Here is a 26875-nt window from a genome sequence, read left to right on the forward strand (position 1 = left end):
GAATATTTTATGTTTATGTTTATTGAGTTTGTATAGCGCTTTACACCAAAGTGCTTTACATTATAACAGTTCAAAAAAGACAGACGCCTATTTACAAACAGTTTGATGAAGATATGGCAAAAGTGGCAGTTTCATTGTGGACCACTGGCCCCTATGATGTAGGCTTACTAAAAGGGGTTGGAGAGGTGAAGATTAAATTAAAACCAGGAGCAATTTTACCTCAAGCATGACAGTATCCCATGTCTCGAGAGGCAGATGAAGGCATTTCAAAACGATTTCCGCCATGATGGACCAAGGTATCTTAGTGACGTCAGAGTCACCATGTAATACGTCAGTGTACCCTGTGAAAAAAGGAGGGGGGGTTGTGGCCTTTAATACAAGATTGGAGACCAATAAACCAAATTGTAGAGGCCGAGTTCTCTTTAGTTCCAAACCCTTCTACAATTCTATGTAATATACCTGTTGATGCACGATATTTCACAGTGATTGACTTGAAAAATGTGTTTCTCAATCCCATTGCACAAAGACTCACATGATTTGACTTTGTTTACCTTCAGACAATTTCACCTGAAAAGCATAAGCCTGCCACAGGGGTACTGTGCGTCCCCATCGATTTTTAATAGAGTCCTCCAGATGGAGTTAAGCAATATTGCCTTAGAAAGCGTTGTGAGGTAATGCATAGAAGACATTTTAGGTTGCAGCACCACAGAGGAAGAGTGAAGATGCGATTCTGTTTAGCTGAGGATTATACTTGCCGACAAAGGATATAAGGTTCACAAGGCAAAGTTACAATATTGTCAACAAGAAGTGCAGTTCATAGGCCAATTGACTTCGCATGAAGGAAAGAAAGTTGCTCCTGAAAGAGCTGAGGCTATTTTAAAAACAGCTAAACCACACATGATAAAAAAAATGCAGTTTTTTGGGACTATGCAATTATATCAGAGCATGGATCTTTGACTACAGTTCATATACAAGGTCTCTCTTACAAGCCTTGAACAAAGCACAGGCAACGCAAGAAAAAATGCTGTGTACAGAGGCAATGGAAGAAGGGTTTAATGAATTGAAAAAAGCCGTTTGCACGGCTCCAATTTCAGGCATCCCCAATTCTGCAAAGGAATTATTTTTATTCTTGCATACAGATGGTAATGTTATGACAGCAGTGCTCACGCAAAGGACCACGTTAGGGTACAAGCCCCTTACATATTACAGTGGAATCTCAGACCCAGTGACGAGAGGTAATTTTCTGTGCAAACAAAGTTTGGCAGCCGCCACGTTCACCATAGAAGAACAAGTTACTTTCTTACCTGGTAACGTTCTTTCGATGGGATGGTCCGACGACGTATTCCATATCTATGACAGTAATCACCACAGCTGTGCTGCTTCGGAAACTTTTTCGGCGTCTGCGTCCTGCGTCGATGACGTCGATGCGCCGCCGTCGAGGACCTCCTCCGACGTCCGACGTCATCCGATGTGATAAGTAGGACGCACGACGCCAGTAGCCTCAGTTGTAGTTTTTTCCCCCAGAACGTGTGACAATAGTCAACTGCCAGTCCGACACAAAGCCTTGCGGAACGTAAGCTGCAAACGCAACAGAAATTCTGCAGCGGGGAAGGCAGGGCGGGAGCGATATGGAATACGTCGTCGGACCATCCCATCGAAAGAACGTTACCAGGTAAGAAAGTAACTTGTTCTTCGAGGGGATTGGGTCCTCCGACGTATTCCATATCTATGACAGACTCCCAAAGCAGTACCAAATCAAGGAGGAGGGAAAGAATTTAGAAACAAAATTTAGAATAGCCAATCAAATAGCAGAGCAAAGGACCGCCTTGCCAAAGGCCAGATCCTGCCCTCTGATGGAATCGAGGGAATAATGCCGCACAAATGTATGCACTGAAGCCCAGGTGGCAGCATCACAGATGTTGCGAATAGGAACACCCCTCTGCAGGGCAGTAGATGCAGCCAAGCCCCTGGTAGAATGGGCCCGCAAGCCAGCCGGAGGGTCCTTGCCCGCCAAGCGGTAACACTCCGAGATGGCCAAAATAATCCAGCGGGACAAAGTCTGTTTCGTCACAGCTTGCCCCAAGCGCTTACCAGCGTAACCAATAAAGAGTTGATCGTCCACTCTGACCCGGGACATGCGAGAAACATAAAAGCTCAAAGCTCTCCTAGGATCAAGCCTATGGAGCCTCTCCTCTTCCTTACCAGGATGCGGAGGAGGATAGAATGCCGGAAGAACAATCTTCTGGGCCAAATGAAATTCCGTCACTACCTTTGGAAGAAAAGAAGGACGAACTCGAAGGACAACCCTGTCCTTGTGAAATACAGTGAAGGGTGGCTTAACAGAAAGTGCCTGTAACTCACTCACTCTGCGAGCGGAAGTAACCGCAACTAAAAACACAGTTTTCAAAGTCAACAGCCTCAAAGGGCAAGAATGTAACGGCTCAAACGGAGCACCCATAAGAAACCTAAGAACAAGGTTCAAATCCCAACCGGGCACCAGGAAAGGCGACGGAGGGAACACATTAGTGAGCCCTTTCAGAAACTGTGAAATTAAAGGGATTTTAAAGTAAGAACATTCTTCAGATGAGCGCTTAAAGATGGACAGCGCCGCCAGGTAACCCTTAACGGTACCCACTTGCAAGCCCCTGTGGGCCAAAGAAAGCAAAAAGGACAGAACCATGGGGATGTCACATGCAAAAGGATCCACATTCTGAACTCTGCACCAGTCGCAGAACTTACGCCAACGGCAACGGTACAGAGACTTAGTTGCGGGCCTTCGGGCCGAAAGCAACACCTCCATCACGTCTTCAGGGAGGTCCCAATCCTTATACCTCAACCTTTCAGAAGCCAAGCGTGAAGGTTGAGGGATCCGACCTCTGGATGGAGAACCTGACCCCCCTCCCGTGAGAGCAGATCGTCTCGGTAGGGAAGACGACGTGGAGGGCAGATGGACAAGTCGAGAAGGTCCGGGTACCACGTCCTCCGAGCCCACGCCGGAGCAATGAGGATCATCCGGGAACCGAACTTCCGTAACCTCCGCAGCACTTGCGGGATGACGGGGACCGGAGGAAACGCGTACAGCAGCGGGAACGACCACTCCACCACGAACGCGTCTCCTAAGGCTCCTTTTGGAGGAAATTCCCGCGAGCAAAACCTTTCGCACTTCCGGTTGACACTGGAGGCAAAGAGATCCACATGAGGGGTCCCCCAAAGGGCGAAGATCTCCAGGAGAATCTCCTGAGCCAACTCCCACTCGTGAGAGATCGTGCTCTGCCTGCTCAGAGCGTCCGCCGTCACGTTCTCGACTCCGGCCAGATGAACTGCCGAGATCGAAACTTCCTGCTGGATGGCCCAGAACTCGAGCTGCATCGCCTCCCTGCACAGAGGAAGTGACCCTGCCCCCCCCTTTTTGTTGAGGTAGTGCATGGCCACTGTGTTGTCCGTCAGGATCAGGACATTCTTCCCTCGCACAGTCGGCAGAAAAGCCCTCAGGGCTAGCCTGACGGCCCTCAGCTCCAACAGATTGATATGGAGTCTGGACTCCGACGGAGACCAACGACCGCTGACTGTCAGCCCGTTGGCATGAGCTCCCCATCCCGTGAGGGATGCATCCGACACGATCGTCACCTCCGGCCAGGGAAGCCAAAACGGAGCCCCCTTCATCAAGTTGCCTTCGACGGCCCACCACAGAAGGTCCCGGGCGACCGAGGGCGGCACCTGAATCGGGTCCGACATCCTGCCGGAGGACTGCGACCATTGCATCTTGAGTGCCCACTGCAAAGATCTCATTCGCAGGCGAGCCTCTGGCACCAGAAGAATGCAGGATGCCATGAGGCCGAGCAACCTCAAGAACTCGAACGCTGGGAGCGTCTGGGCATGCTGAAACTTGCGCACCATCTGCTGAATGTGAAGAGCCCTCACCTGGGGAGGAAAACACTGCCCCAGGGAAGTGTCGAGCACTGCTCCGATGTACTGGAGCCTCTGCGTTGGCGTCAAATGGGACTTCTTTAAATTGAGGGAGAAGCCCAGCCTGTGAAGGGAGTGGCAGGCGACGGACAGATGATCCAGGACCTGCTCGGGAGAGCTCCCCCTGATCAACCAATCGTCCAGGTAGGGGTAGACGTGAATCCCCCCTTGCCTGAGATGCGCTGCCACCACCACCATGAGCTTGGTGAAAACCCTCGGGGCGGAGGTCAAACCGAACGGCAGGACCCGAAACTGAAAGTGCGAGTCGCCAACCGCGAACCTCAGGTACTTCTTGTGCTTGGGATGGATCGGCACATGGAAGTAAGCATCCTTGAGGTCGAGTGACACCAACCAGTCCTGAAGCTGAAGGGCCTGGAGGACTTGAGAGAGAGTAACCATCTTGAACTTGTCCTTCCTGAGGAGTTTGTTCAAACCGCGCAAGTCCATGATGGGTCTCAATCCCCCGTCTTTCTTGGAAATCAAAAAATAAGGGGAATACCATCCCTTGTTCCTCTCCGCTACAGGCACCAGTTCTATGGCGCCTTTCTCCAGCAGGGCTTGAATTTCCTGCGCAAGGAGCGGATCCGGACACTTCAAAGAGAGGTTCCCCGGTGGATTGTCGCGAGGCCTGTGCCGAAAGGGAAGACAGTAGCCGTGGGTTATGATCTCCAGAACCCACACATCCGAAGTAATGGCACGCCACTCTACAAGATGCTGCGCCAGCCTTCCCCCAACCGGCGAACCATGGGACAAGGCCTCATGACTGAGTAGGAGCGGCTGCGGCGTTACCTGAGGGCAAAGAGGCAACTGCCCGAGCGGCCTTGGCACCACGGGTACCCTGTCGTCCACCTCTGGTACCCCTGCGTTGGCCCCTTTGACTGCCAGCTCCTCTCGCTCTACCAAAGGACGAGTAATAGCGAAAGGAGCCACCCCTCCACTGCTGTCCCCTAGGACGAAAAGGCGGAGGTTGGCGAACTGCAGCGCCCAACGACTTCGCTGCAGCTTTTGAGGTCTGCAACCTCTCAAGGCTCTCGTCAGCCTTGCTGCCAAAAAGATGTTCACCATCAAAGGGCATGTTGAGGAGCCGGGACTGCACATCAGGAGCAAACCCCGACTTCCGCAACCACGCAAACCTGCGTATCACGGTGCTCGCCGCCATGGACCCACTGACGCATTCAGCTAAGTCCAAACCCGACCGAACGGACTCACACATGGCATCCTTACCATCCTGGACCAAAGCAAGGAAACCATCCCGTTCGTCCCCTTCGGGAATATGTTCAGCCGCTAACGCAACACAGTTCCACAGAGTGTGCGTGAAACGTGACAAGGCACAAATGGAGTTGGCCGCCTGAAGCGCCATACCACCAGAAGAAAACACCTTCTTCGCCCAGCCATCAAAACGTTTGTCGTCCCTATCAGGAGGGATGGTAGGGTACGACGCCTGCTTTGCCGGGGCCGTGGCCGCCTGCACCACCAAACTTTCCGGAGTGGGGTGCCTGGTCAAGTAGCAGGGGTCGCCACTGGCTGGACGGTATTTCCGCGACAAGGATCTGCCCACTGCCGGGAGACTCTCCGGAGCAGTCCAAGCCGCCGCCACCCTACGCTGTAAAGCCATATGGAATGGCAGAACCGGGTCAGATGGGGGACCAACATCAAGGATGTCCGTCAGATCATCCTGCACAAACTCCCCTGGGGGAGCAGACCATCCCAGATACTCAGACACCCTAGCCATAAGGCGCCGGTATGAGGAATCGGCATGGGAGCCAGGCTCAGGCCGACCAAATTCCACCTCCGGAGAGGTGTCCAGACCACTAGCATCATGCAGCGACTGCCTCAAATCGACAAATTGACTATGGCCCGAGACAATGTCATCCGGCACCTGATCAGGAACCAGGCCAACCGAATCCTCATCCGCCTCCGAAATATAATCCAAGTGGTGGAAAGGCACCTGAGAGTGCCTGCTCTTAGCCAGAGCCTTCCTAGGGGGTACACCCGAGACACGGGGCACCTCCGACACGAAAGGCGTCGATGGCGTCGAGCGAATCGGCGCCGCCGTCGAGAAAACCGGCAACGGCGCCGAGAGGATCGGCGTCGACGTCAGATGCAGCGCCTCCAATATCGGCGGCGTCGACACAGCCCTCGAAGCCGGAGCCCCGAGCGTGTCCCTCGACGACCTGGACGTCGACGGCTTCGACGACTTCCTCGGAGCCGGAGCTTCGAGAAAGCCTGTCGACGCCCTCGACGCCTCAGACGTCGATGTCTTCCTCGAAGACATCACAGGTGCACACGGTCTCGATCGCGTCGAGGACCGGGACCTGGAACGGGTACGGCGAGAACGAGCCTCCTTGTCCGAACGGGACCTCTCCCGTGACTCGTGCCGACCACTCTTGCGAGCGGCGTCTCTCGACCTCACACGGCCGACCCCACTCGGGGGCGCGGACGGTTGAGTACCCTGCGACTCAAGAATCGCCAACATTTTCTTCCCGAAGGAAGCCCATTCCTCCGGCGTCGCACGGCTGGTGGGATAACCGACGTGCCGGGCAGAGTCCTCGGAAGAGGACCTGGAAGGCGACCGGTGACGGCGCTTCCGAGAACGCCTCGAAGAGGCAGAGGAGTGGCGAGACCGACTCCTAGAAGAAGACCGACGAGACCTCCGACGATGACGCGGAGAGTCACCCCTCGAATCATCCGTCGAAAGCCCCGCCGACTTCGACTTCCGGGGCTTGGACACCCGACCTACCGACAATTTCTTCTTACGTTCGCGTAAGGCCTTGGAAGTGAGCGACAGGCAGTCGACACAGTCATCCGTGTCGTGGGCCTCCCCGAGGCACCAGAGGCAGGCGTCGTGCGAGTCAGTCACCGACATCTTGGACCCACACACCCCGCACTTCTTGAAGCCCGGACGCGGGGTTGAAGACGAAGTGGAAGACATCGCTGCGAAGGAATATTCACAAACGAACAGGCTCGAAGAACCAGAAAGAACAGAACTCCAAAGAGTCGAGGCTAGAACCGAGAAACACGAAGCAACACGTTCGCGGAAAAAACGGAACTGAGGCTACTGGCGTCGTGCGTCCTACTTATCACATCGGATGACGTCGGACGTCGGAGGAGGTCCTCGACGGCGGCGCATCGACGTCATCGACGCAGGACGCAGACGCCGAAAAAGTTTCCGAAGCAGCACAGCTGTGGCGATTACTGTCATAGATATGGAATACGTCGGAGGACCCAATCCCCTCGAAAAGGCTACAAGCATAGTGATGGGATGCTCTATGACGTTATTTGTTGAACACGCACTATTTGCAATTTTGGAAAAACCGAAAGGCACGTTGACTTCTCAGAGGGCTTCTGCCTATGAGGTAGTTATATCAAATCTGTCAATCAAAATAGATCAATGTAAGATGGTGAATCCAGTTCTGTTTATTGCTGAGCCAATCACGGAAGGAGAGCCCATACACGAATGCGCAAACTATGAAGAGTTCTGTGATGAGATCCCTAGAGTAAAGGAGATTGCACTAGCAGGGGGAGAGATCGTTTTTATTGACGGGTCTTCGAGAATCGATCAAACTGATGGACAAAGATACACATGTGCCTCTGTGGTAAAACATCTGGCAAATGGAGAATTTCGAGTGCTTGTTAGTACTCGATTGCAATCTCATAATTCAGCTCAAGCTGCAGAATTATCGGCATTGATACTCGCGATCGAGAATCACACAGACCAGGGAGTAACAGTGTACAGCGACTCCGCCTATGTGACGTCGACGGTGCATGCAGGATTAGCGCGCTGGAAAAGGAGGGGCTACCTCCGAGCAGATGGCACGCCAGTGCAGCACGCAGCCTTATTGGACAGGCTTAGTAAGGCACTACAACTCCCAGTGGGCATAGCAGTTGTTAAATGCACAGCTCACACCAAAGGGACAGATTTAATCTCACGTGGAAATCAAGCAGCAGATGCTGAGGCTAAACATATAGCAAATACAGATATAGGGATGATGAATGTGGAGACATTTGATGTGAATGAAAGGATGACTGTAATGATGATTGTAATGGAAGGATATAATCATATGTCCAAAACACAGATAATGGAGCTCCAAGGGGAGGCACCGCAAGAGGAAAATAAAATATGGAAGCGAAGAGGGTGTTCTTTAAATCCCTCTGAAGCATTGTGGTGACAAGACAGCACTTGTAAACCAGTGATGCCTATAGCCTTATTAAGGGTGGTGCTGGAACAGCTACACTACCCCGTGCATAGAACTAGAGAGAATCTTACTGTAATTATTGCTGAGGAATGGTTCGTACCTAACCTAATGGAACATGTTGCATTTTATATGGTAAATTGTATAGTTTGTCAACAGTTCACGGCTGGGCATACACTGCGCACAGTTAGGGGAGTCGTTCCGAGACCCAATGGCCCTTTTCAGCACTTGCATATCGACTATGTCGACATGATACAAGTATGTAATGGATACATATATTTAATTGTTGTGGTGTGTCCTTTGTCAAGAAGGATAGAGGCAGGTCTATGTACACACCAAGACTCCACTTGTGCAGCCAAATTCCTAGTACAGGAGGCATTTCCTAGAGTATGTGAAGTAATGAGGTCAGATAATGGTTCTCATTTTGTTAACACAGTGTTTGAACAGATCAGCTTGTTGCTTGGTATAAAGCACAGGTTTTCTTTGGCTTATCATCCTCAAGGAAATGGGATCTGTGAGAGGCTCAACGGCTTGCTTAAGGAAAGGATAGCCAAGTTGAAGCTTACTCTGAAGAAAGGGTGGTTGCATTGCCTACCACTGGCATTATATGCATTAAGGAACCAACCAGGTTCTGACCACCATCTTACGCCTCACCAAATCTTGACAGGAAGGCGAATGAGAACACCCCTAATGCCTCCATCCTGAGTTAGAAGTGATGCTCAGCCGACATCAGGTGTTCTAGGATTGGAATTGCAAAAATATTTGAACTGTATGCCTTCCAGTTTTTCTGTCATTTCAGGACAGTTGCAGAGACGAGGGTGTAGGGCAGTACAGAACACAGAAGGAGATGCTTCAACAATCCAACCTCCAGAATTTCGTCTTCCCCAACTTTACCCTGGAGATGTGGTCCTAGTTCGTAACCATACAAGGAAAAAGTGGGACGAGCCCTGTTTCAACGGTCCCTTTGTCGTTGAGGACAGAACGCTGTCTGCTGTCAAATTGCAGGGCAGGCACACTTGGATCTTCTTGGGGGACGTAAAGATCTACTCTGGAGAAACTCCTCTGCCTACACCCCTCCGCGAAGAAGCTGCAATCATTGGGGAAGAACCACAGCACGTGCAGATGAGATCTATGACGAGGAAGGACACATAACTTTAAAAGTGGAAAGAGTAAAGAAGCTTGTAGTTGGACTGTGGCTTGGCTTTGGACACTCCCTTTTGAGCTATATATAAAAAAGGGGCAAAGAAAACATTCAAACACTCTGCATCTTAGTTGCAGAGTTAAGGGAAGGTCTGCATTCTTAAAGCCACAATAGCTTATTGACTTTGGACTGAGGCATGCTTAATGCCTTGATGAAAGGAAAGTGATAAAATTTTATTGATTTTGGACTGAGGCATATTTAACGCCTTGATAAGAAGAGCAGTAGGCCGGACTCTGATCGTGGATACAGCAATTGGAAGAGGGTACAATACCCTGATTCCTTCCATACTGAGTTCTTGTTTGGATCTACTTATGGCGTTACCCAATGGTGACCTTTCTAGGAACATAATCAAGTATTTTGAGTTGGTGTTGCATTCATATCCTTCACTGGGGTGGAGAACTTGTCCCATTGCAGCTTTTATTCGAGATCATGACAATGAAAAAATTATAAGAAGATTGCTTATAATCATCACTGAAGAATTCTTGAAGTTGCCCGAGTACAGTGAAGAGAATACAAATGCCGTTATCCGCCGACGCAGCACATATACTACTCAGTGTGGTGTTCTTTCGTCTAATTGAGGCATACCTGCATCTTGTTGGAAGACACACGGATGTGGTAACTTTTCTGAGAGATCCAAGAAACATTGCAAATCTGAATGTGATCTTATAATCCAAGGGAGCATCTATTCTGAAGGAAATCACAGCAGTGTAGAAACTTTCTTCTGAGGGACAGTTTGAGAAAGTGTATAAAGGACAAACTTTGATCATGTTGACAGGGAAGCAACATGTCATCTGGACTGAAGCAGATTCGAGGCATCGATTGGTAGCTGATATATGAAGCAGAGCTTGCATAGACTTGCAGAGGTCATTTTTCTTTACAACAAAGGAACATTTACATCTCGATTGGTGAAAAAACTGGTTCCAGACATACAGAGAAAGGTTATTCTCGTCATCCAGTGAGCAGACAACTGATAAGACGAGGCACTGAATTAAGACAGCAGCTTCCAGAAGCAAGTCATCATGCAGACCTATTAAAATACGTTTTTCCTTTCTTAGCATCAAATGAAAGAGATGGAGAATTTCAATAGTAACATTGTGTTGCCCTACGAGAACAGACGCTCACATTGTCCAAGAAGTAGATGTTGTAAGATCACTTACCACTGCATAATATACACCTGCATTGTGTTTATACTCATATTGCTTTCACTGACTGTGAGCACTGCGTTTTACATAGGTGCAAATGGAGATAAGACTCCTGTGTTTCTTCCTGAGCATAAGGAAGATGTATGTGAGGCAACTACAAAGCAGCCTAGACCCTATATAGTTATTCCTGGCCCAAGAAAAGATGGCAGGATACCTGAGCTTGAAATGGATCTGTTACACACAATACTTGTTTCAGATAATGCTTTTAAACGCCGGAGACAGGGTCAGCGAATCAGGCAAAATAAGGGGTTAACAGAGGTTGCGTCTATCCAGATAGTGCATGCAGACACATCTGGTCCAGTGACAAGTGACCCAAGAACAAGTCCCAAAGGAAAATCCCAGATGAAGATTATGAGAGACATTTCTATACCTAAAGGATTTGATGAGAGAAAAAAAACTTGCCGAGAAGAAGAGACCTGCTGAACTTTCGCCTACACAGGGAACCCGGATGGATGTTCCAATATGTAGGCCAACCACAAGGAGCTATGTTGATACATTTAGAGACATAGTCATAGAAAACTACATGAAGCGTTTGAGAACCAGAAGAAGCACCCAAGAGGATAATTATGAACTAAATGATTATCTGGACAGCACAGCACACTTGAGAAATAACAAATGGTACCAACATATGAAAGAAGTTGGAAGAAGAACATCAAATGAAGAATGCTTTGTATGTGCACTCCTGCCATACAGCATGGGGAAGTCGAAGATCTTCATAGCTATTGAAACAGATGTCCTAACTGCACACTGTATAGTGCACCTAGCTTTCTGTAGTACAAGAGGCCAGTTTTTGGGTCAAACTGCCTCTCTCAAATGGGCAACTGAATGGAGCGATCCAGATGAAGATGACAATATCCACAGTGTAAAGACAAGAAACAAATCCAAGACTAAGAATCTTGTGATCAGATACGAGAAACCTGGAGTAAAAGGAACTGGAATAAGAAGAGAAATAAATAAAAAACTGAAAGTTCCAGTAAAATGGAGAAGACATTCGTAGATGGAAGAACAGAGGCCAGATGCAGATTTAGCGAACTGTTCTATCACCAGATGGCTGGGAGGAAGGAGTAGTGATCTGCAGAGACTGGGTAACAATGGTTCAATACCAACCAACAATCAAGAATGCACAAATGTTATGTAAAGCATTATGGCCAAAACTTGCTAAATTACTGACATGGGTCGAAGACAGAGGAGGACCCCTGCAGATAGTACTATTGTAGAATTCTAAATTGTGCTTCAGGAACAATGGTACAAGGAAAATGAGGTAGAATCAGGACTGCGGGCGAATCTTCGATGCACCAGGAATGAATATCGGAACAGCAGTAATCACGGATCATTATTGGGCATGTGGATCCAAGGCCTACATCAGACTGCCTAAAGATTGGGGAGCAATCTGCACATTAGTAAATGTCATGTTCCTGCATTGGTGATTCCTAAAGGTGACCTGAACTTTAATAGTTTCCCGAAAGTAGATGCTCATATGAGGAAGAGGAGATCTGTGGAGCTAATACAAAGGATGAAGAGAGATAACTACTTACCTCTCCTTCCGGGATGTTGCCAGGTGCCATAGCAACACAGGCGTACAGGGCAAGCTGACTGCTCGTTAGATGTAGCAGCCTGAACCACAGAGCTTACTGGTGTGGGATGCTTAGTGAGATACTCCGGGTCACTTTGGATGGTCTGTACTTCCTTGTGAAGTTTTTATTTACTGCAGCCGCAGTTTCTGGTGTCTCTCAAATTGCAGAGACGGTTTTCTGTAATGCCATGTGAAAGGGCAAAATTGGGTCTTTTTGAGGACCCTGGCCAAGGATTTCCGTCATGTCATCCTGCTCAAAAGATGGAATAGGCCTACTCCAAACTAAAAATTCAATAACCTTTCCCATAAAAGTTCTATATGATGAGTCAGCATGCTCAGTCGGGTGTAGTTTGCAAAACCCTAACTCTGGCGAGGTATCCAAATCACTGGCTGACTGAAGGTTAAGGTATAAATCTCTTAGACTGGACTCAGATATTAGTTTCTCTGGTACATTAGGGGTGCCAAACTGTAGTCCAAACGGTTGTGTATTGTCATCAGAAGGAGGTTCCTCCTCATATATGGCTGACAGAGACTTAAAATAGTCCTGTTTAGGTAAAGGTTTGTAAGCCTTTTCCTGTACCACTACAGGCTTCAACAAAGTCGAAGTAGTCGTCGTAGTTGTCGACGATGGCTTCGAAATCGGTGCCGATTTAGTCTGCGAAGGCGTCAAAGTCATAGGGCCTCATTATGGGTTTGGCGAGTTTGGAGGGCCCAGTAATTCCTCCCTCAGGGAACCCGGGCCCGGACCTTCCCCATTCCCATTCAAGCCCCCCATAGGGCTCAATAGGAATGGCAGTGGGAGCTAACAACGGGCCGATTACAACCGGCCCGTTGTTAGCTCCCTGGTCCCCTCGCGGGACCCGGTAACGACGCCTGGTTTTACCAGACGTCCTTACCGGGTCCCGCGAGGGGACCTCGTAATCAGGCGGAATGGGAATAACGGGTCCGCACCCATTAGCGGACCCCGTTAACCCATTCCGCCTGACTCGTAATGAGGCCCATAGACTTCTTGTTCTTCTTTGACGGAACCCTAGATGGGCTTGGTTGCTGACTCGTCGAAGCACTCGTCCATTTCCCGTCAAATCAAGAAATTTCCTGATAAAAAACCGGCTTCAAGCTCAGTTTCAAAGATTTTGCCTTCGGCTTCCCATTATCGTCCTTATGCGGAGCGACTGGGGCATGGCTTTTCTGCGTGTCCTTCGAGGGCATTGAGGCCGCATTTTCAAAGATTTAAAGCATTTCACTATGAAATGCATCCCATTTTAATGGGAATCCAATTTCGTAGACACCTAATTACCTCCATAGAGGAATCACTGGAGGTCAATGGTGAACTATGACACCTTTTCTTGGCCTTCTTCGAAGACAAAGAATGACGCAAGAGACTTCTCGATCGAGACCGTTTTGATTTTTTGCGTCGGGAAGAATCCCTCGAATCATCATCTTTTTTATTTCTTCGAAGGTGACTTCGAAGGTAACCTCCCCACCGCAAATGTACCTTTACGCTCCCTGAGAGCCTTCTCAGTCACTGCCTGACAGGAGCCACAGTCGGAAGTATGGTACCTGGAACCCAGCCACCACAGACATACGCGGTGGGGGTCGGTGATCGACATTTATGACCCGCAGTCTTGGCACTTCTTAAAGCCCGACTTGGGCGTCAATGGTGTCGACAAGGAAGACATTTTTCTATCGAAATTCACTATTCACTATTTCACTGAAGCGCGCCATAATTCTCTCGAAGCGTTAGCTCAGAAAAACGGAACTGAAGCGAACGGGCACTACTTATACTGATAATGACGACCGTCGAAAAGAGGCCCTCAAGGGACATCGACTCGACGACACTGCACACAGCACCCTCTGTCGAAAACAATTTCCGAAGCAGCTGAGAGAAGAAAAGGTGCTGTTCTGCCCAATCAGTGAACGGTTTTACCTCCTTGCTTTCGGCCTTTTGTAGTGCACAGCTTCCCATTAGGTTTATTTTCATACCATCTCATCACCGTGGAAAATCAGGCGAGAGGGGAGGGGACAAGGGCGCGGGACAATTGGGGGTTAGAAACTCTGCAATTACTTTACCCATGCCTAGGCTGCTTTACCATTGTTGAGTCTGCCCATGCCAGGGCCTGCATATGTTACACCCTAAATGTGTCCTTATCCTCAGTGACTGTGCAGTTGGGTTGTTGTTGTTTCTGCCCCCTCTCGCTCTACTCCCATCAATACTATCTGTTTCCTGCCTATGCAGCTGCCAGTTCCCCAACCCACATCACACTTGCCTCTGCTCAGCACATTCCCTACTCAACCATGTGCTTCTTCAGGGGGCTCTTTCCAATGATGCGTTCCTGCAACGGTTATTAGCTTCTCCCTCATCAAACTTCCACTCCGGTGGACCTCTTTGGCTCAGACCTTGATTATCTCGATGGGCTCCTCCTTCCACCTCCCTGGTCAGCACAGTTGCTCCCCGCTGTAGGCCACACAACTCCTCCAGTGTGAACAACGGATCACTTCTCTGTAGACTTCCTGACGGTGCCAGGATCATAAGTGTTGATGTTTCTCACTATTCTGGGTCTCCTGAAGGTGGACGGAGCTTGCGCTTAGGCTGCTGTATTGTCTGTGACTGGTCTCAGCCTAGATCTACGATGTGTTCTGTTAACAGACTTTTATATTTAGAGTGTGTCAATTTGGACATATTTCATCCCAGACATGATTCCCAATGTACTCCCCATTTCCATATTGCTTTACATGTGACAAGTTTGTTGTGTCTCAAGCTACTTTTTTGTATCCAATTGCAGTGGCGAGCACCACAGGTTATCCCTCTTGCGCTAGTTTCCAGTAGTACATCGCCTGCTGTGTAGAAATTATCGCATTAGTGGAAGAAAAGTTCAATTCACACAAGATATTCTTCAGGCATATTAGGCAGAAAGTTCAAAAGTGACTTGATACAGTGACTCCCAGGTCTCTTCAGGTCATTGCTTTTCTTCCTAAGTGTTTCCTGAAAGATACTGTACCCACAGAGCAAAGGTGTGCATTTAGATTCAACTCAACCAACATTTCAATTACTGTTCGGTCAGGGATGGGAAATTGAGGGTAGGAAAGAGTGAATGTATCAACTTCTAGACATATTAGACCAGAGTGTGAAAGTTCAGACACCTAGGGGCTAAATGTAATGGACTCTTAAGAAGCCTGTACTATATGGATCCTTCCTTCTACAGCATGCACGTTGCCATTACATGATCTCCATAAAATGCTCAAGGATGTAATTATACAATATGATGTGCACAATCACTGAACAATTATTCACCCTTACCTGAGAAGTCATGCTCTTTCCTTAACTCTTCCCTTTCAAGTTCCACTTCTTCTCGCTCATTACATGTTCTGGGGTTATTTGTTACCAAACAGCGAGTAAATAACTGCAAAAAATATATTTTTATTCTCATCTATTAACACACGAGGAATGACTGAGTCATGAGGGAAACAAATAAAATCACATATGAATCTAATACTCTTAATATATTGTGTACATTTCAGACGCTTGCTTCTTTATCAGTCAAGACATTCTGAATATTTAAAATATTACTCTAAATTATAAAGTTAAGTTCTAAGCGCAACAAAGTTAATTCTCCAGAAACAAGTTTGAGTGGTGTTGAAAGGCCAATGAGAAAAGAAGAAAGCATGTACAGATTTTGCAAAAATGAGAGGTTACTTACTGTAGGGACTATTCTACTCCTAGTCCATTTTACTCTTTCTCCAACGCTTGTGGAATGTTATCCCAGTGAAGGGAAGAGGACCTGACAATAATTAGAAGCAGTATTTATTTTTTATAGGTTAAAAACCTGGTGGGTGCCAGCATACAGACAGGAATGTGTGTCTACCTCCCTCACACATGGCCAAGCCCCAACAATATGCAGTGATTTAACCAAATAGAAAATAAGGAACAACATTAATATCTAAACATTTATAACAAAAATAATACCAATTATTTAAAAAATATATATATCATCCGGGTGGGGTAAGGGTTTAAAATGGGTAAGGGTGGGATTAAAAATGAATGGAAACGGGGGGTTTAGAGGGACCCCCAAATTAAAAAAATAATAAATTGTCTTTTTTTCATTATAAATGTTTGGATGTAAATGTAATTCGTTATTTTTTATTTGTTAAAATCACATGTAACCAGCCCCAACCACTGGCCCTTTTTGTAGTGGTACAATAGTAAGATCTTATAATAGGGGGACTTATAAAAGGGGGACTAAGGGAAGGTCCATATGAAGAAATGGGGACTATAGACTAAGTGCACAGTAGTCACTAAGGTGAGTAAGATTTTCTTACTCCTATGTTCAGTCTCCTTTCCCTTGCGGGACACTCCAAAGCATCCTTAGACTGTAAAAGTGGAGAGAAATACAGATGACAAAACAGCATAATGAAGCAGCAAAGAGGTTGTACAGAACAGCCTGGCCAAACTGGGCATTGTCCCTAGAACTGGAATCCAGAGAGTAGTGCTTGCAGAAGCATGATGACTGGCCTAACAAATGTTTTCTAAAGGGACATGCCGGTGAAATGCCACTGAAGCCACCTCAACCTCTCACTAAATGTGTGTGAAGTTCCTTAAGAAGAAGAATCTGATGGAATAGCTTTCCAGGATAGAATCCACAACCCAGCGCCAAAATGTGCTTTGGTCGCTTTGTACCCTGGAGACGTACAATCATAACTGACAAAGAGTTGGTTAGAGCACCAGACTTTGGACTTCTCAAGGATTTCTTGGCTACTATTGTAGAGTTCTTTTGGCTTCCAGGCTTGAAAGAAAGTCAGATTGTTTTCCTGATAGAGATGGAATTTACAGAGAACATGCAGAAAGAAATCTAGTGTGACTGCTGGAAGATGATAAATGATTTGTCGCAGCAGATGAACTGCAGCTCATTTTCGCTATGGGGGCAGTGATGGCAACCACAAATGTTGTCTTCATAGTCACAAACTTGATTAGATAGACTTGTGGGCCAGGGAAGACAGAACAATGTTATGCTCCCAAGGAGGGTGGAGAGAACCCAAACCTGTTATGCCATCATCCCTTCGCCATTGGTACGTTTTTCCAGATGATTCTCATGGGAGAGTCTGCTTTGGCCTGTTTCCCTCTCGTGTCTTGATTGTTGGTGCTTTATTACTAGCTTCAGGCCTTTTATGCTGTAAGGGCAACAACGATTACCCAGACAAGAGTAGTGAAGGAAATCTTGATTCTATGAAAGACATGTAGGCAAGCATTATGGTAAACTTCTTTTACTTAAACTTATCAGATACTTTTCAAAACAAACATAATCCAATCTAACAAAAACACTCCATAACAAGAAGCCTACTTAGAACTATAAGTCCCTATCATTTCTTCCTTTCTGGTAGTTCTTTCTTTGAGTCAAACAACCAATCCTGACCCCGTTGCCCCAAATATCTCACTTCCTGCAGATAGGTCCTCTTTTTCCTTTAATGATTTGAGAGCAAATCCATAATTCTGGGTCATCCACATTCCGTCCTCGAAACTCCTGTTCCAATATCGACAGAATTCCATTTCCCGGCACACAGCATCTTTACTTCACAAAAAGTAAACATTAACAATCAAACTCCTACTCAAACCAATTTGTATTTTGTATTTCGCAGGTGACAGGCATTACCACCGAAATAGTATTACAGCGCTCGACTTAAAGAAGAGTTTTGCAAATACTCGCTGTGTAGATCTATTGCTGGACATAGAGATCACCTAAAAGAAAAAAAGCTTTCACTTTTCTTTGAAAAGTAGAGTTTCTTGACTGAACAGATATATAATGATAAGTGTGGAGGCATCATGAAGCAGACACAGATACAAGAGATATAGTTTTGGCTATAGACTTTTATTGAAAGGAAGATGGGGACTTGTAGCATAGCGCGACTTAGCCTCAATGGAAGTGATGGGGAAAATACTGTTAAGGCCAACCTGCAAAAAAGCCTCTACCACAGACTACAGGGACAACAGGGGGTAAATATGAAGAACAACCCATCAACCTAGGGCCCAAAGGTAGGTACTCACAGTGATTGCTCCTGAAAAGTCGAGTCAGGAAGCCTGAAAACAACATGATGAGTAGTTTTCTTTTCCAGGCACGGTTTACAGTATCAGAACAGCCAGGACGTGTACCCCAGACCAACAGCATCCCAGAAAGAAAGGAAGAACAATCCTCCTGCCTGGGAGTGGGACCCCATCAAGCCAGAAGCAAAAGCAGCAGGGATGACAACTCCAAAAAGGCAGGAGAACTTTGCAAAGTAGGTTTGGTGGATTGACTAACAAGGAAGACGGTCCACTGAAGAAGACATGGTCGGGGCAACACAGCATAGGGTCCAGAACACTAGATGAGGTAGGTATTGGAGTCTCAATACCCTTCTAGAGAACAGCAGTTTCAACAACAAGGCAGGATGTCTAAAGCAGAATATCGGGAATTCAGCATTAAAACAATCTGAAGATGGTCCCAACATGGAAGGCCTGGCCCAGCTAGCGAGCGAGGCCAGCAGTACAACGGAGGTGGTCCAGGAAGGATGTCAGGTAAGAGAAAATGGGAACCGTTGATAACCAGGGTTCATCCAATATAGCCAGATATGGCCCTAAAATGAAGCAACAGCATACACATGGCAGGCAACCTGTGGCAGGTAAGTGAGCTACCTGCCCTACATGAAGAATCTTGCAGAACTAAGTGTTGGCACGGGGTCTCCTCTAATTATACCCACACACAGCCTGGCCTAAGCCAGCTCACCAATCACATTCAAGATTAAAAAACAAAGGGTTAGGCTACCAGCCAAATAGGTTGGCCTCCAAAACCACAAATGACCCCAGACCACCCCCACAGGATGTGAAATGGCAGCAATTGGTGCACACCACTTCAAACCACGATAGAGGGTGCATGGTTGTGCTCGCAAAGAGCCTAATTGTGCACAAAAGCCATTTTAGGCCTGCCTCCATAAACAAAGGAGGAACCTTAAACAAAATGGTGAGAGCAGGATTTAAAAAAAATACATTGGTAACCCAATGGCTACCAAAAATACATAGGTAACCCAATGGCTACCAAATAGGGACATTGTTACACATCGTCGCAAGTGGTCCCTATGGGCTCGGACCCGCTTGTGCGGTGCCTTGACTACACATCCCGCTGTACGGGAAGTTGCCTGTTCTCTTCATCCGGCTAGCAGCTGTCTAGTTGTTGCACGCTCCCTTGCCGTGCGAACAGGCGATCACGTGCGGCATGGAGATCATGTGACCCTTTATACGGAAACCAAGCGACCGGCACTTTGCGTCGCTTCTGCCTTTGGCGCTCCGTGAGTTCGCTTCTGGATTTCTCTCTCTCTCCTAAAACTCATTTTTCTCTCAAAACTAACAGTTCTGACTTACCTGTATTTACGATCCTCTGCAGAGCCGTCTCTCCGGTTTCGCTATTCCCGCTCGCAGCCGGTTCCATGGATCTCTCTCCATTGATTCCCGTCTCTGCCTTCCCTCCAGCTGAATTCTCCTGAAGCTCTTCTACTCCACGAAGCTCCGGATAATCACTCCCGATCCATCTTCGGATGGTGAGAAGCTTACCATTACCTCCTAATTTCTCTTCTTACCTGGCTCTCTCCTCTAAACCTTCTCCCCTGTTTTTTCCCCTTGTTCAACTCTGCAGACCAGATTCCCAGGGTTATTCTTGAGGGTTCCTGCCGGAGCCATCCAATCCACTGCCTTCTACCGAACCATCTCGAGTGGAAGTCGTCCAGGGTTTTCTTCCCATTTGAGGGTTTCCCTGGGAGTCCTGTCTCCTCACCCGGGTTACTTTACCTCGGGCGGAGGTGTCAGGATTTGTTCCGGGAAATCTTCCTATCTGCTTTGAGTCTTCCAATTGGAGTCTTCTATCGCGGGTATGGCGGGCATGGTTTAGTACCTCTGTGTGCCCAATCTACAACTTACACTCATTGTGAATTGACAGACATAGGGCTGCACTTTGTAAAGACAAAACTAAATTCCAGCTGCTACCTCCCAAAAACCTACGTAGGGTGGCATAATCACATTAGGTCCAAAATTGGGGAGTTAGAAAGCACCCCTGTCCAAGGGCCCTAATGGGCAACCAAAGGACCATATACTCGGAGTCCAAAAGGGTTGCAATGGCACAGGAACTTCAATAAAAGTCCTGCTGGCTACAGAAACAGGTTGTAGATCCAAACACACAAATTCAATTGTGTTCCAACAGCAGGCCTTGGGCATGGATGTCATTCTCTGTAGGGGTACCCCTGTTTCAGTGGCTACAGTGGCCAAGCCTGGACAGAAAAGAAACATGGCTCTTGTTACAACCAGGTTTGCTCTTTTGCAGTTCTTCCCCCTAGCCACTTTACAGCTTCACAGGGGCTGTTGAAGCGGAGAGAAAAGGGATGTGAACTCTTCTTCCCAAACGCATTGCTTCAGCAGGTTTATGATGTAGTATGCACAATAAGAAGAGAGCACAGAAGAAGTATCCACTGCACAGGCAGCCAGAAGGCAACAGAGGCAGAAGTTGATGAGCATGTATTCCCAGAGACAGAATAGCTGATCAAAAACTAAGACAATGCCCGTGTCACTGGTGCCGAAAGCCACAGGGCCTTCAATGGAAGGAATGGTGCACGCAAAGGCTTGTAGTTAGCAACATAAAACTTGAAGTGGCACTTTACATATTGTGACTGTACCATGTATATGAAGCGATAACTGACACAAGATGGCATTACTGGTGCTGATGGGTTGTGCTTGGTTAATGATGGCAGCACCTCGACATGCGTGGCTGCATCTTACATATGGTGACTATGCCAGGCATAGGAGAAAATAACTGACATTAGATGGTATTACTGGGGCATTGGAAGCTGCCTTTGGTATAGGGCAGCAGCAAAATTGGAAAACCTATTCTGAAAAATGCATTTTTCAATCAGGTTGAATGGAAAAGGGCCGAGATAAAACATATTGAGCATAGGAGGAAGAATTGAATGGTTAAAGAAATGCAAAAAGTGTTACGGGAACAAGGCAGGTTGGTCCATGATCAAAGAAAAAGAAAATCAGCCTCAACCAAAAAAAACGAATCTCACCATCTTGGGTTGACCTTATTACCAAAGACGTTTTCACATGGAACCAATGGCAAGACCTGGGCATATGAGGTCCTATCATACATGTGATGACTAGATCAGTTGTGCCATTAACTGGCTTCATCCCAGCATATCAGGCTGCACCTGGCATATAATAGCAGCCGCAGAGCAAGTTAAGCAGCATCATGCACACAATGACTATCATGTGTGTAAGGAATTACCTGGCATGATGTGGATTTTCCTCAGTAGCTAACAATAAGCCAAAATGATAATACTGTAAATTAGTTGGCCTGTGATGTTTTGCACTTTCTCTAAGAATTAGCAGAATGAAATGACATATTTGTAAATGGGGTCAGTGAAAGGCACTCAGTCCTATTCCCTTTTCACTCTGTACTATTCCGTTAACCGAGCTGATTTCTCCTTTTGGCTTTCAGGCTAATTTTTAAGCTGATGATTCTAGATTTTTTTTGTCTTTCTTGGAATTCTGTAATGTTCTTCATTTACAGGTCACAAAATCTCTATGATCTATTGAGTCTCAGTTTTATTTTGGACTCTTCGGATTCATATCAAAATCAGGATCTATCTGTGGCCAGTGACTGTCAGTAGCAATTGTTTCACATTTGTAAAATTCACCATTTGACAAATTGTTGCTTTACAAAAGTGTTGATTCAATCATTAGGTCTTTCACAGCTAAACGTATGTTGTTCCTTTCATGTTGGCCTTCCTAACTACACAATTCTTCCTCTTCAATCTATTTTGTCTCTGCTGTTCACATTCTCTTTTGTTTGTTACTCTGCTCCTATTTTCTCTCATTTGTTGGCTCATCTGTACTGGCTTAACATTATTCACAGAGTTCAGTTTCACTTGTGTTCTTTTGATGCATTCATTGTCTTTCCCTACCTTCTCTTCCAGTTCTTGTTTCATTCAATCAACCGTCTCGACAGTTGTGTTCTTCTGCCCAGTTATTACCTTTTCGTCCATCCCATCCATTTAATTAATTTCAATGAATAGCACCTAAATTGTGAAATGGCTTGCCTTTAGATGTAGATTCTTGTTCTACCCTTTTATTGTTTAAACAATACCTAAAATAACAGGTAATTTCAAAATACTTACCTGGCAGCATGTTTGCGGATTGATATGCACTTTGTTATTTCATTTAGATAATGCTGTGACTTTACGGTTGTGCTTATATATAGTGCCTTGGATAAAGGTGCTATATAAACTAACCTTAAAAAAGTAAACATCTATGTACCACTTGTTATACAACAGAAGTATGCCAAGAACTTCTATGAAGTGTGAAGCACCCTTTCCTATTAGAATGAAACATTTCCCTTTAAATCCTGTTTGTTTTTGTTGGTGAGTTTGTCAACTAAAAGATGTTTTTTATCCTCAAAAATGAGCAAATTCCCTGCCTTCCACAAATCGCGGTCAATTCACTATTCAATATTACATAAAATGTTTCCTTACAAAATGTAGTTCCAAAACATTAATGCAAATGGTTCTTAAGACTTCGCTTGTGAAAATATTTGCAATTGTGTTCCTCTTTCAGCAATTTTATTTTCTGATGTGTTTCTGCCTTATACTGGAGATTCTAGTGGGGTGACAGAGGACCAAGTGCCTCTGAGCCAGTTGATGATGGGATCTCGTGGCCATACCCACATAGTCACCTCCAGAGGGCATGGGACAATCACCTGTGTCAATAAAAGGTTACTGGCCCTTTAACATGTAGCAATCCATGCAGAAATGCTCAAGAAGTATTTGCCAAAATGCTTTACCAATAATTTGTACTTTGTTGAATTAGAAGTGTATGCAAAACATATATAAAATATAAAATATATAAAAAATAGACTAGCAAATGTTTATGTGAGAGGTTGCTGAAGAAAATTGGTTACTTTTTCGGTGCTCAAATAGAAGGAAATGTTGCACAGGTGGATATAGAAGACTTTGTTCAGTGATCATTTAATTGTATGCATTTCTGTATGAATTATATGAATTGTGTATTATATGTGAAAAAGATTGTTTGGGTAAGCTGCTTGTGAGTGCGCTCGGGCTCAAACATGTTTGGAGTATATTACTGAGGTGTGCAGCAGAGCTGGTAAAGTTGGGTCTTACCCCTAGACCCAATAGAAAGTTACAGATTATAACGTTAAACCAGTTCTCTGCGCTCACCAATTGTTTTATGAGTGCATTAGTGTAATTACACCTTACAAATTAGATTAATGCAATTAATTCAATTAGTCTTCAAATTGTAGTATTTCATTGGCATAAACACAATCCAGCCGACACGTGTTTCGACCACTGGTCTTTCTCAAAGCTGGTATTAGTAACAAATCAATAGTAAAACCTATCAAAATAAGATTAAGATGGTTACAAAAATGGGTGTATACATACCAATATCAGGTAAGGGTGATCAGCAGAAAAAGAAGCACAAACAAGATACATCACTATAATTGCATTTGACATGCAACTCTAGGTACTAAATAATGTTTAAGCATCAAAATCCCTTGTCTGGTGTTTAATTATAACACACTGTGCAAAGCGTGGATTTGGTAAGCACCCAGAATACTTAAGAGACACAAGATGTTTCAACACCAAAATTGGTTATTATGGGAGTACAATATTGTGTAACCTTGTCACATTGGCCCTGAAAGCTGTTAGTGCTGTGATGGTATTTTTGCATCAAGAGATTATTGTGCATTCCTTGGGTTAGTGAGTGACCCCACGCAATATCCTGCTGTGAATCGGGACCAAAACACTCGCCACCGATTGACTGAATGGAAGCTCTGAAATAACCAATTGAGACCTGAGCATTATATTTGGCCCCTTTATACGGTTTGGGCCCTCTCCCCCGTAAGTGAGGATTAAGTCTGCAAACACTTACCATTGTGTATGCATCCATCATGTCTTATGGTTAGCATAACCGCTCATTCAAGTTCTACTTAGTTTTAGCCTGAAATAGTCATAATGATGATTCATTGTTCAGGGTAATCCTACATGAAGTCTGGTACAAACATCCAATACCTTTCTTTTATGCGATTCCGATATATTGAAGATTTGGACTTACCTCTATAGAGTTCTGGTTGAATTCAGATAGTCCTAGGTGACTGGTGGGTATTTTCTCCCTCCAGGACAGTGTGATCACTGTAGGGAGCACAGGGTATATCAACTTAACTCTGCCAAAATAATGGGCCGCATCATGCTTAATATCCACATCTGATATCTGCCTGATATACCAGCTAATATTTTGTCCGAATGACTGGCAGCATAGCTGCTCTTTTGTTTTGGTAACTCTAATCACGGCCAACACACTATATGGTGTTATCGCCCCCATGCGGCATACATTTAAATTGTCCTTGTATAAATTACATCATTATAAACTAGTTTGCACTTGTCCAAATATAACTTAGAGTAATGTAGTTGCTGCTTACCTATTAGCGATCTTGGATCCCTCCTAGGGAACCAGAACGGCACCCTGCGTGTTTTGCACTCGCTGGGCCCATCTTAGAATTTTAGTAAGCGTGCATGTGACATTATGCGCAACGTTATGCACAAGACGTCATCACGTAAACAAAGCAGTCCCTGAATCAGGTCTGGGGTAAAAGTACTATTGTGTATTATATGTGGATTGTGTGTTGTAGCTAAATATGCTGCACATATTTGAACTATTTGTAATAAATTTGTTAAAAAAAACTGAATGTGTTGATGAATTATAACATTATTGTAATAAGATTTCATGTTGAATTGTGGATAGCTGGAAAGTGTTAAAAAAAACAGACTGCACAATACAATAGGTCTTTTTTGTGTTTGGATACATTTGATAGGCGCCCCATTTTTTTAGATAGATTGTAGTAACAGTACACACAACTACTATTGTCCCTCAAAGAAGGCAGAGAAATAACACATCGGAACTAATGGATCAATTAGCCATTGAATCTGATGTATCAATTCCTTGTGAATTAAAAGCAAAATCCAGATTCACACCACAATTAAGTGCACCCATTCACATGGACAAATTCATTCAGCTAGTGATCAAGGATCTAGTTAGACTAGATTGTAAAAAGCAACGGGGCAAGTTGAAACACAAGTACAGCATTACCGCAAAAGAAAAGGAAGCACTTCAAACATTTATGTAGTAGACAAACCTAATCACCAGGGAAGACGATCAATGTTAACAAAGTTCTCATGGACAGTAAGGATTACATCACCAGGGCCAACACAAATGTAACTACACCCAGACGTTATGGGAAACAAGCCCATAACCCCATTAATGATATACAGCACCTTATGAGCATGCTGCTCAAACGTCATGAATCGGGACTGCTTAGCACTGCAGAACACAAATGTATGACAATTAAAAAGCCTGAAATGCCCACAATGCATTTTATTTTACATAAATCAAATCACGTACTACCTCAAGTAATGCCAATATTGAGTGGGAACTGCTGGACAATGGAAACAAATTCTCATTCATTGATTCTTAATAGCTTTATTTCGGAAGGTAGTATTCAATAAAAGCAAAATAGTAATGAAAAAAAACATGAATAAAAAGCATTGAGGAAGTAATTCCTTAAAAGATAAAATGTTAGAAAAACAAGAAAATTAATCTCGTGCAAGAGAAACAGACTTATTAACAAGTTCACTAGCGCTCTTCTTTGGCCCAAAAGCTCTCTTGGTCTGGTAGTAATTAAAAATGCATATTTAGGAATAAATATATATTCCTAAGACTTGAAAGCCTTTGAAAACACAATATCAGATTCCAGTACATAAGTAAAACATCCTGCAACCCAGGCAAATCAAAGGTTCTTTACATGTGATGTGGCAGGATTCTTATACTATAATAATCGCCATTACACACTTAGGCCTTGGCAACTCCATCTTTGCTCAGCCTGGAGCCTCACTCTGCACCCATTCCTACTGACAGGTCCTGGCGCCACCTTGCCAGAATAAGAAAAGTTCTGGATTATCACCATATATGGACCATGACAGTTGTTTTCGCACAGGCTGCTTATCTGTATTACAACATAATGTACTCAAGTTCATTTAACCGCAATGCATCATCACAAGACAGCTTCTTTCGGCTATTACAAAATGTATGCAACATTATAGAAAGTACCACCTACCACTAAAAAGTTACCATAACATATTAGTGATATGTTTTATAAACTGAGCTCTGGGGCAAATACCTCAGAGCTTCGTTTGACAACTGCTGATACTTGTCATCCTGTGCTTCCCTGAATCTCAGTTGATTATTCAGTATAGGTTGTTTATTTTCTGTCTCACAAGAAACTTGTTTTGCTTATCAGCCTTGGTTCCGTCTACTTTTCTTGCTGCAGGGGTCCAGGAACCGCCCGTTTGAGAGCTCACATCAAATGGTGCCATGACTCGTCATTTCACCTGCTTGTGCCAGAGGTCTCGGAGAGTCGCCAACAAACCACACCACAAAGGCCCAATCTGAATCGGTTCTCATGATAAGGTGACCACTTCCTAAGAGGCAAGGCAAAACCTGTTGACTTCAAATATGCCAAATGATCGTCGTGGTTGAGTGGACGATCTGCAGGTGATCTCTGCTTTGATTTCACTTACCTGCCAGCTGATGGGTAAAGCAACCTTTCATTATTATTTCCCTACGTGCATATTTCATTAATTTTCTACTTCCTCCTGAAGGGTA

At 45.4% G+C, this 26875-nt stretch overlaps 1 protein-coding gene across 4 annotated transcripts in view; it reads right to left on the reverse strand.

Annotated features, from left to right (window-relative positions):
• Positions 1-26875, reverse strand: part of RAD21L1 (RAD21 cohesin complex component like 1) — a 1746850-nt gene that overhangs the window by 629844 nt on the left and 1090131 nt on the right. For all 4 annotated transcript variants that reach the window (XM_069650928.1, XM_069650927.1, XM_069650929.1 and 1 more), the window contains exon 10: positions 15434-15536. In XM_069650928.1, coding sequence (XP_069507029.1) covers positions 15434-15536 — 103 coding nt within the window. The remainder of the gene's footprint in view (positions 1-15433; positions 15537-26875) is intronic.

The sequence above is a fragment of the Ambystoma mexicanum genome, chromosome 3p, assembly GCF_040938575.1.
Source record: "Ambystoma mexicanum isolate Mex_15411 chromosome 3p, UKY_AmexF1_1, whole genome shotgun sequence".
In the NCBI taxonomy this organism is placed as follows: Eukaryota; Metazoa; Chordata; class Amphibia; order Caudata; family Ambystomatidae; genus Ambystoma; species Ambystoma mexicanum.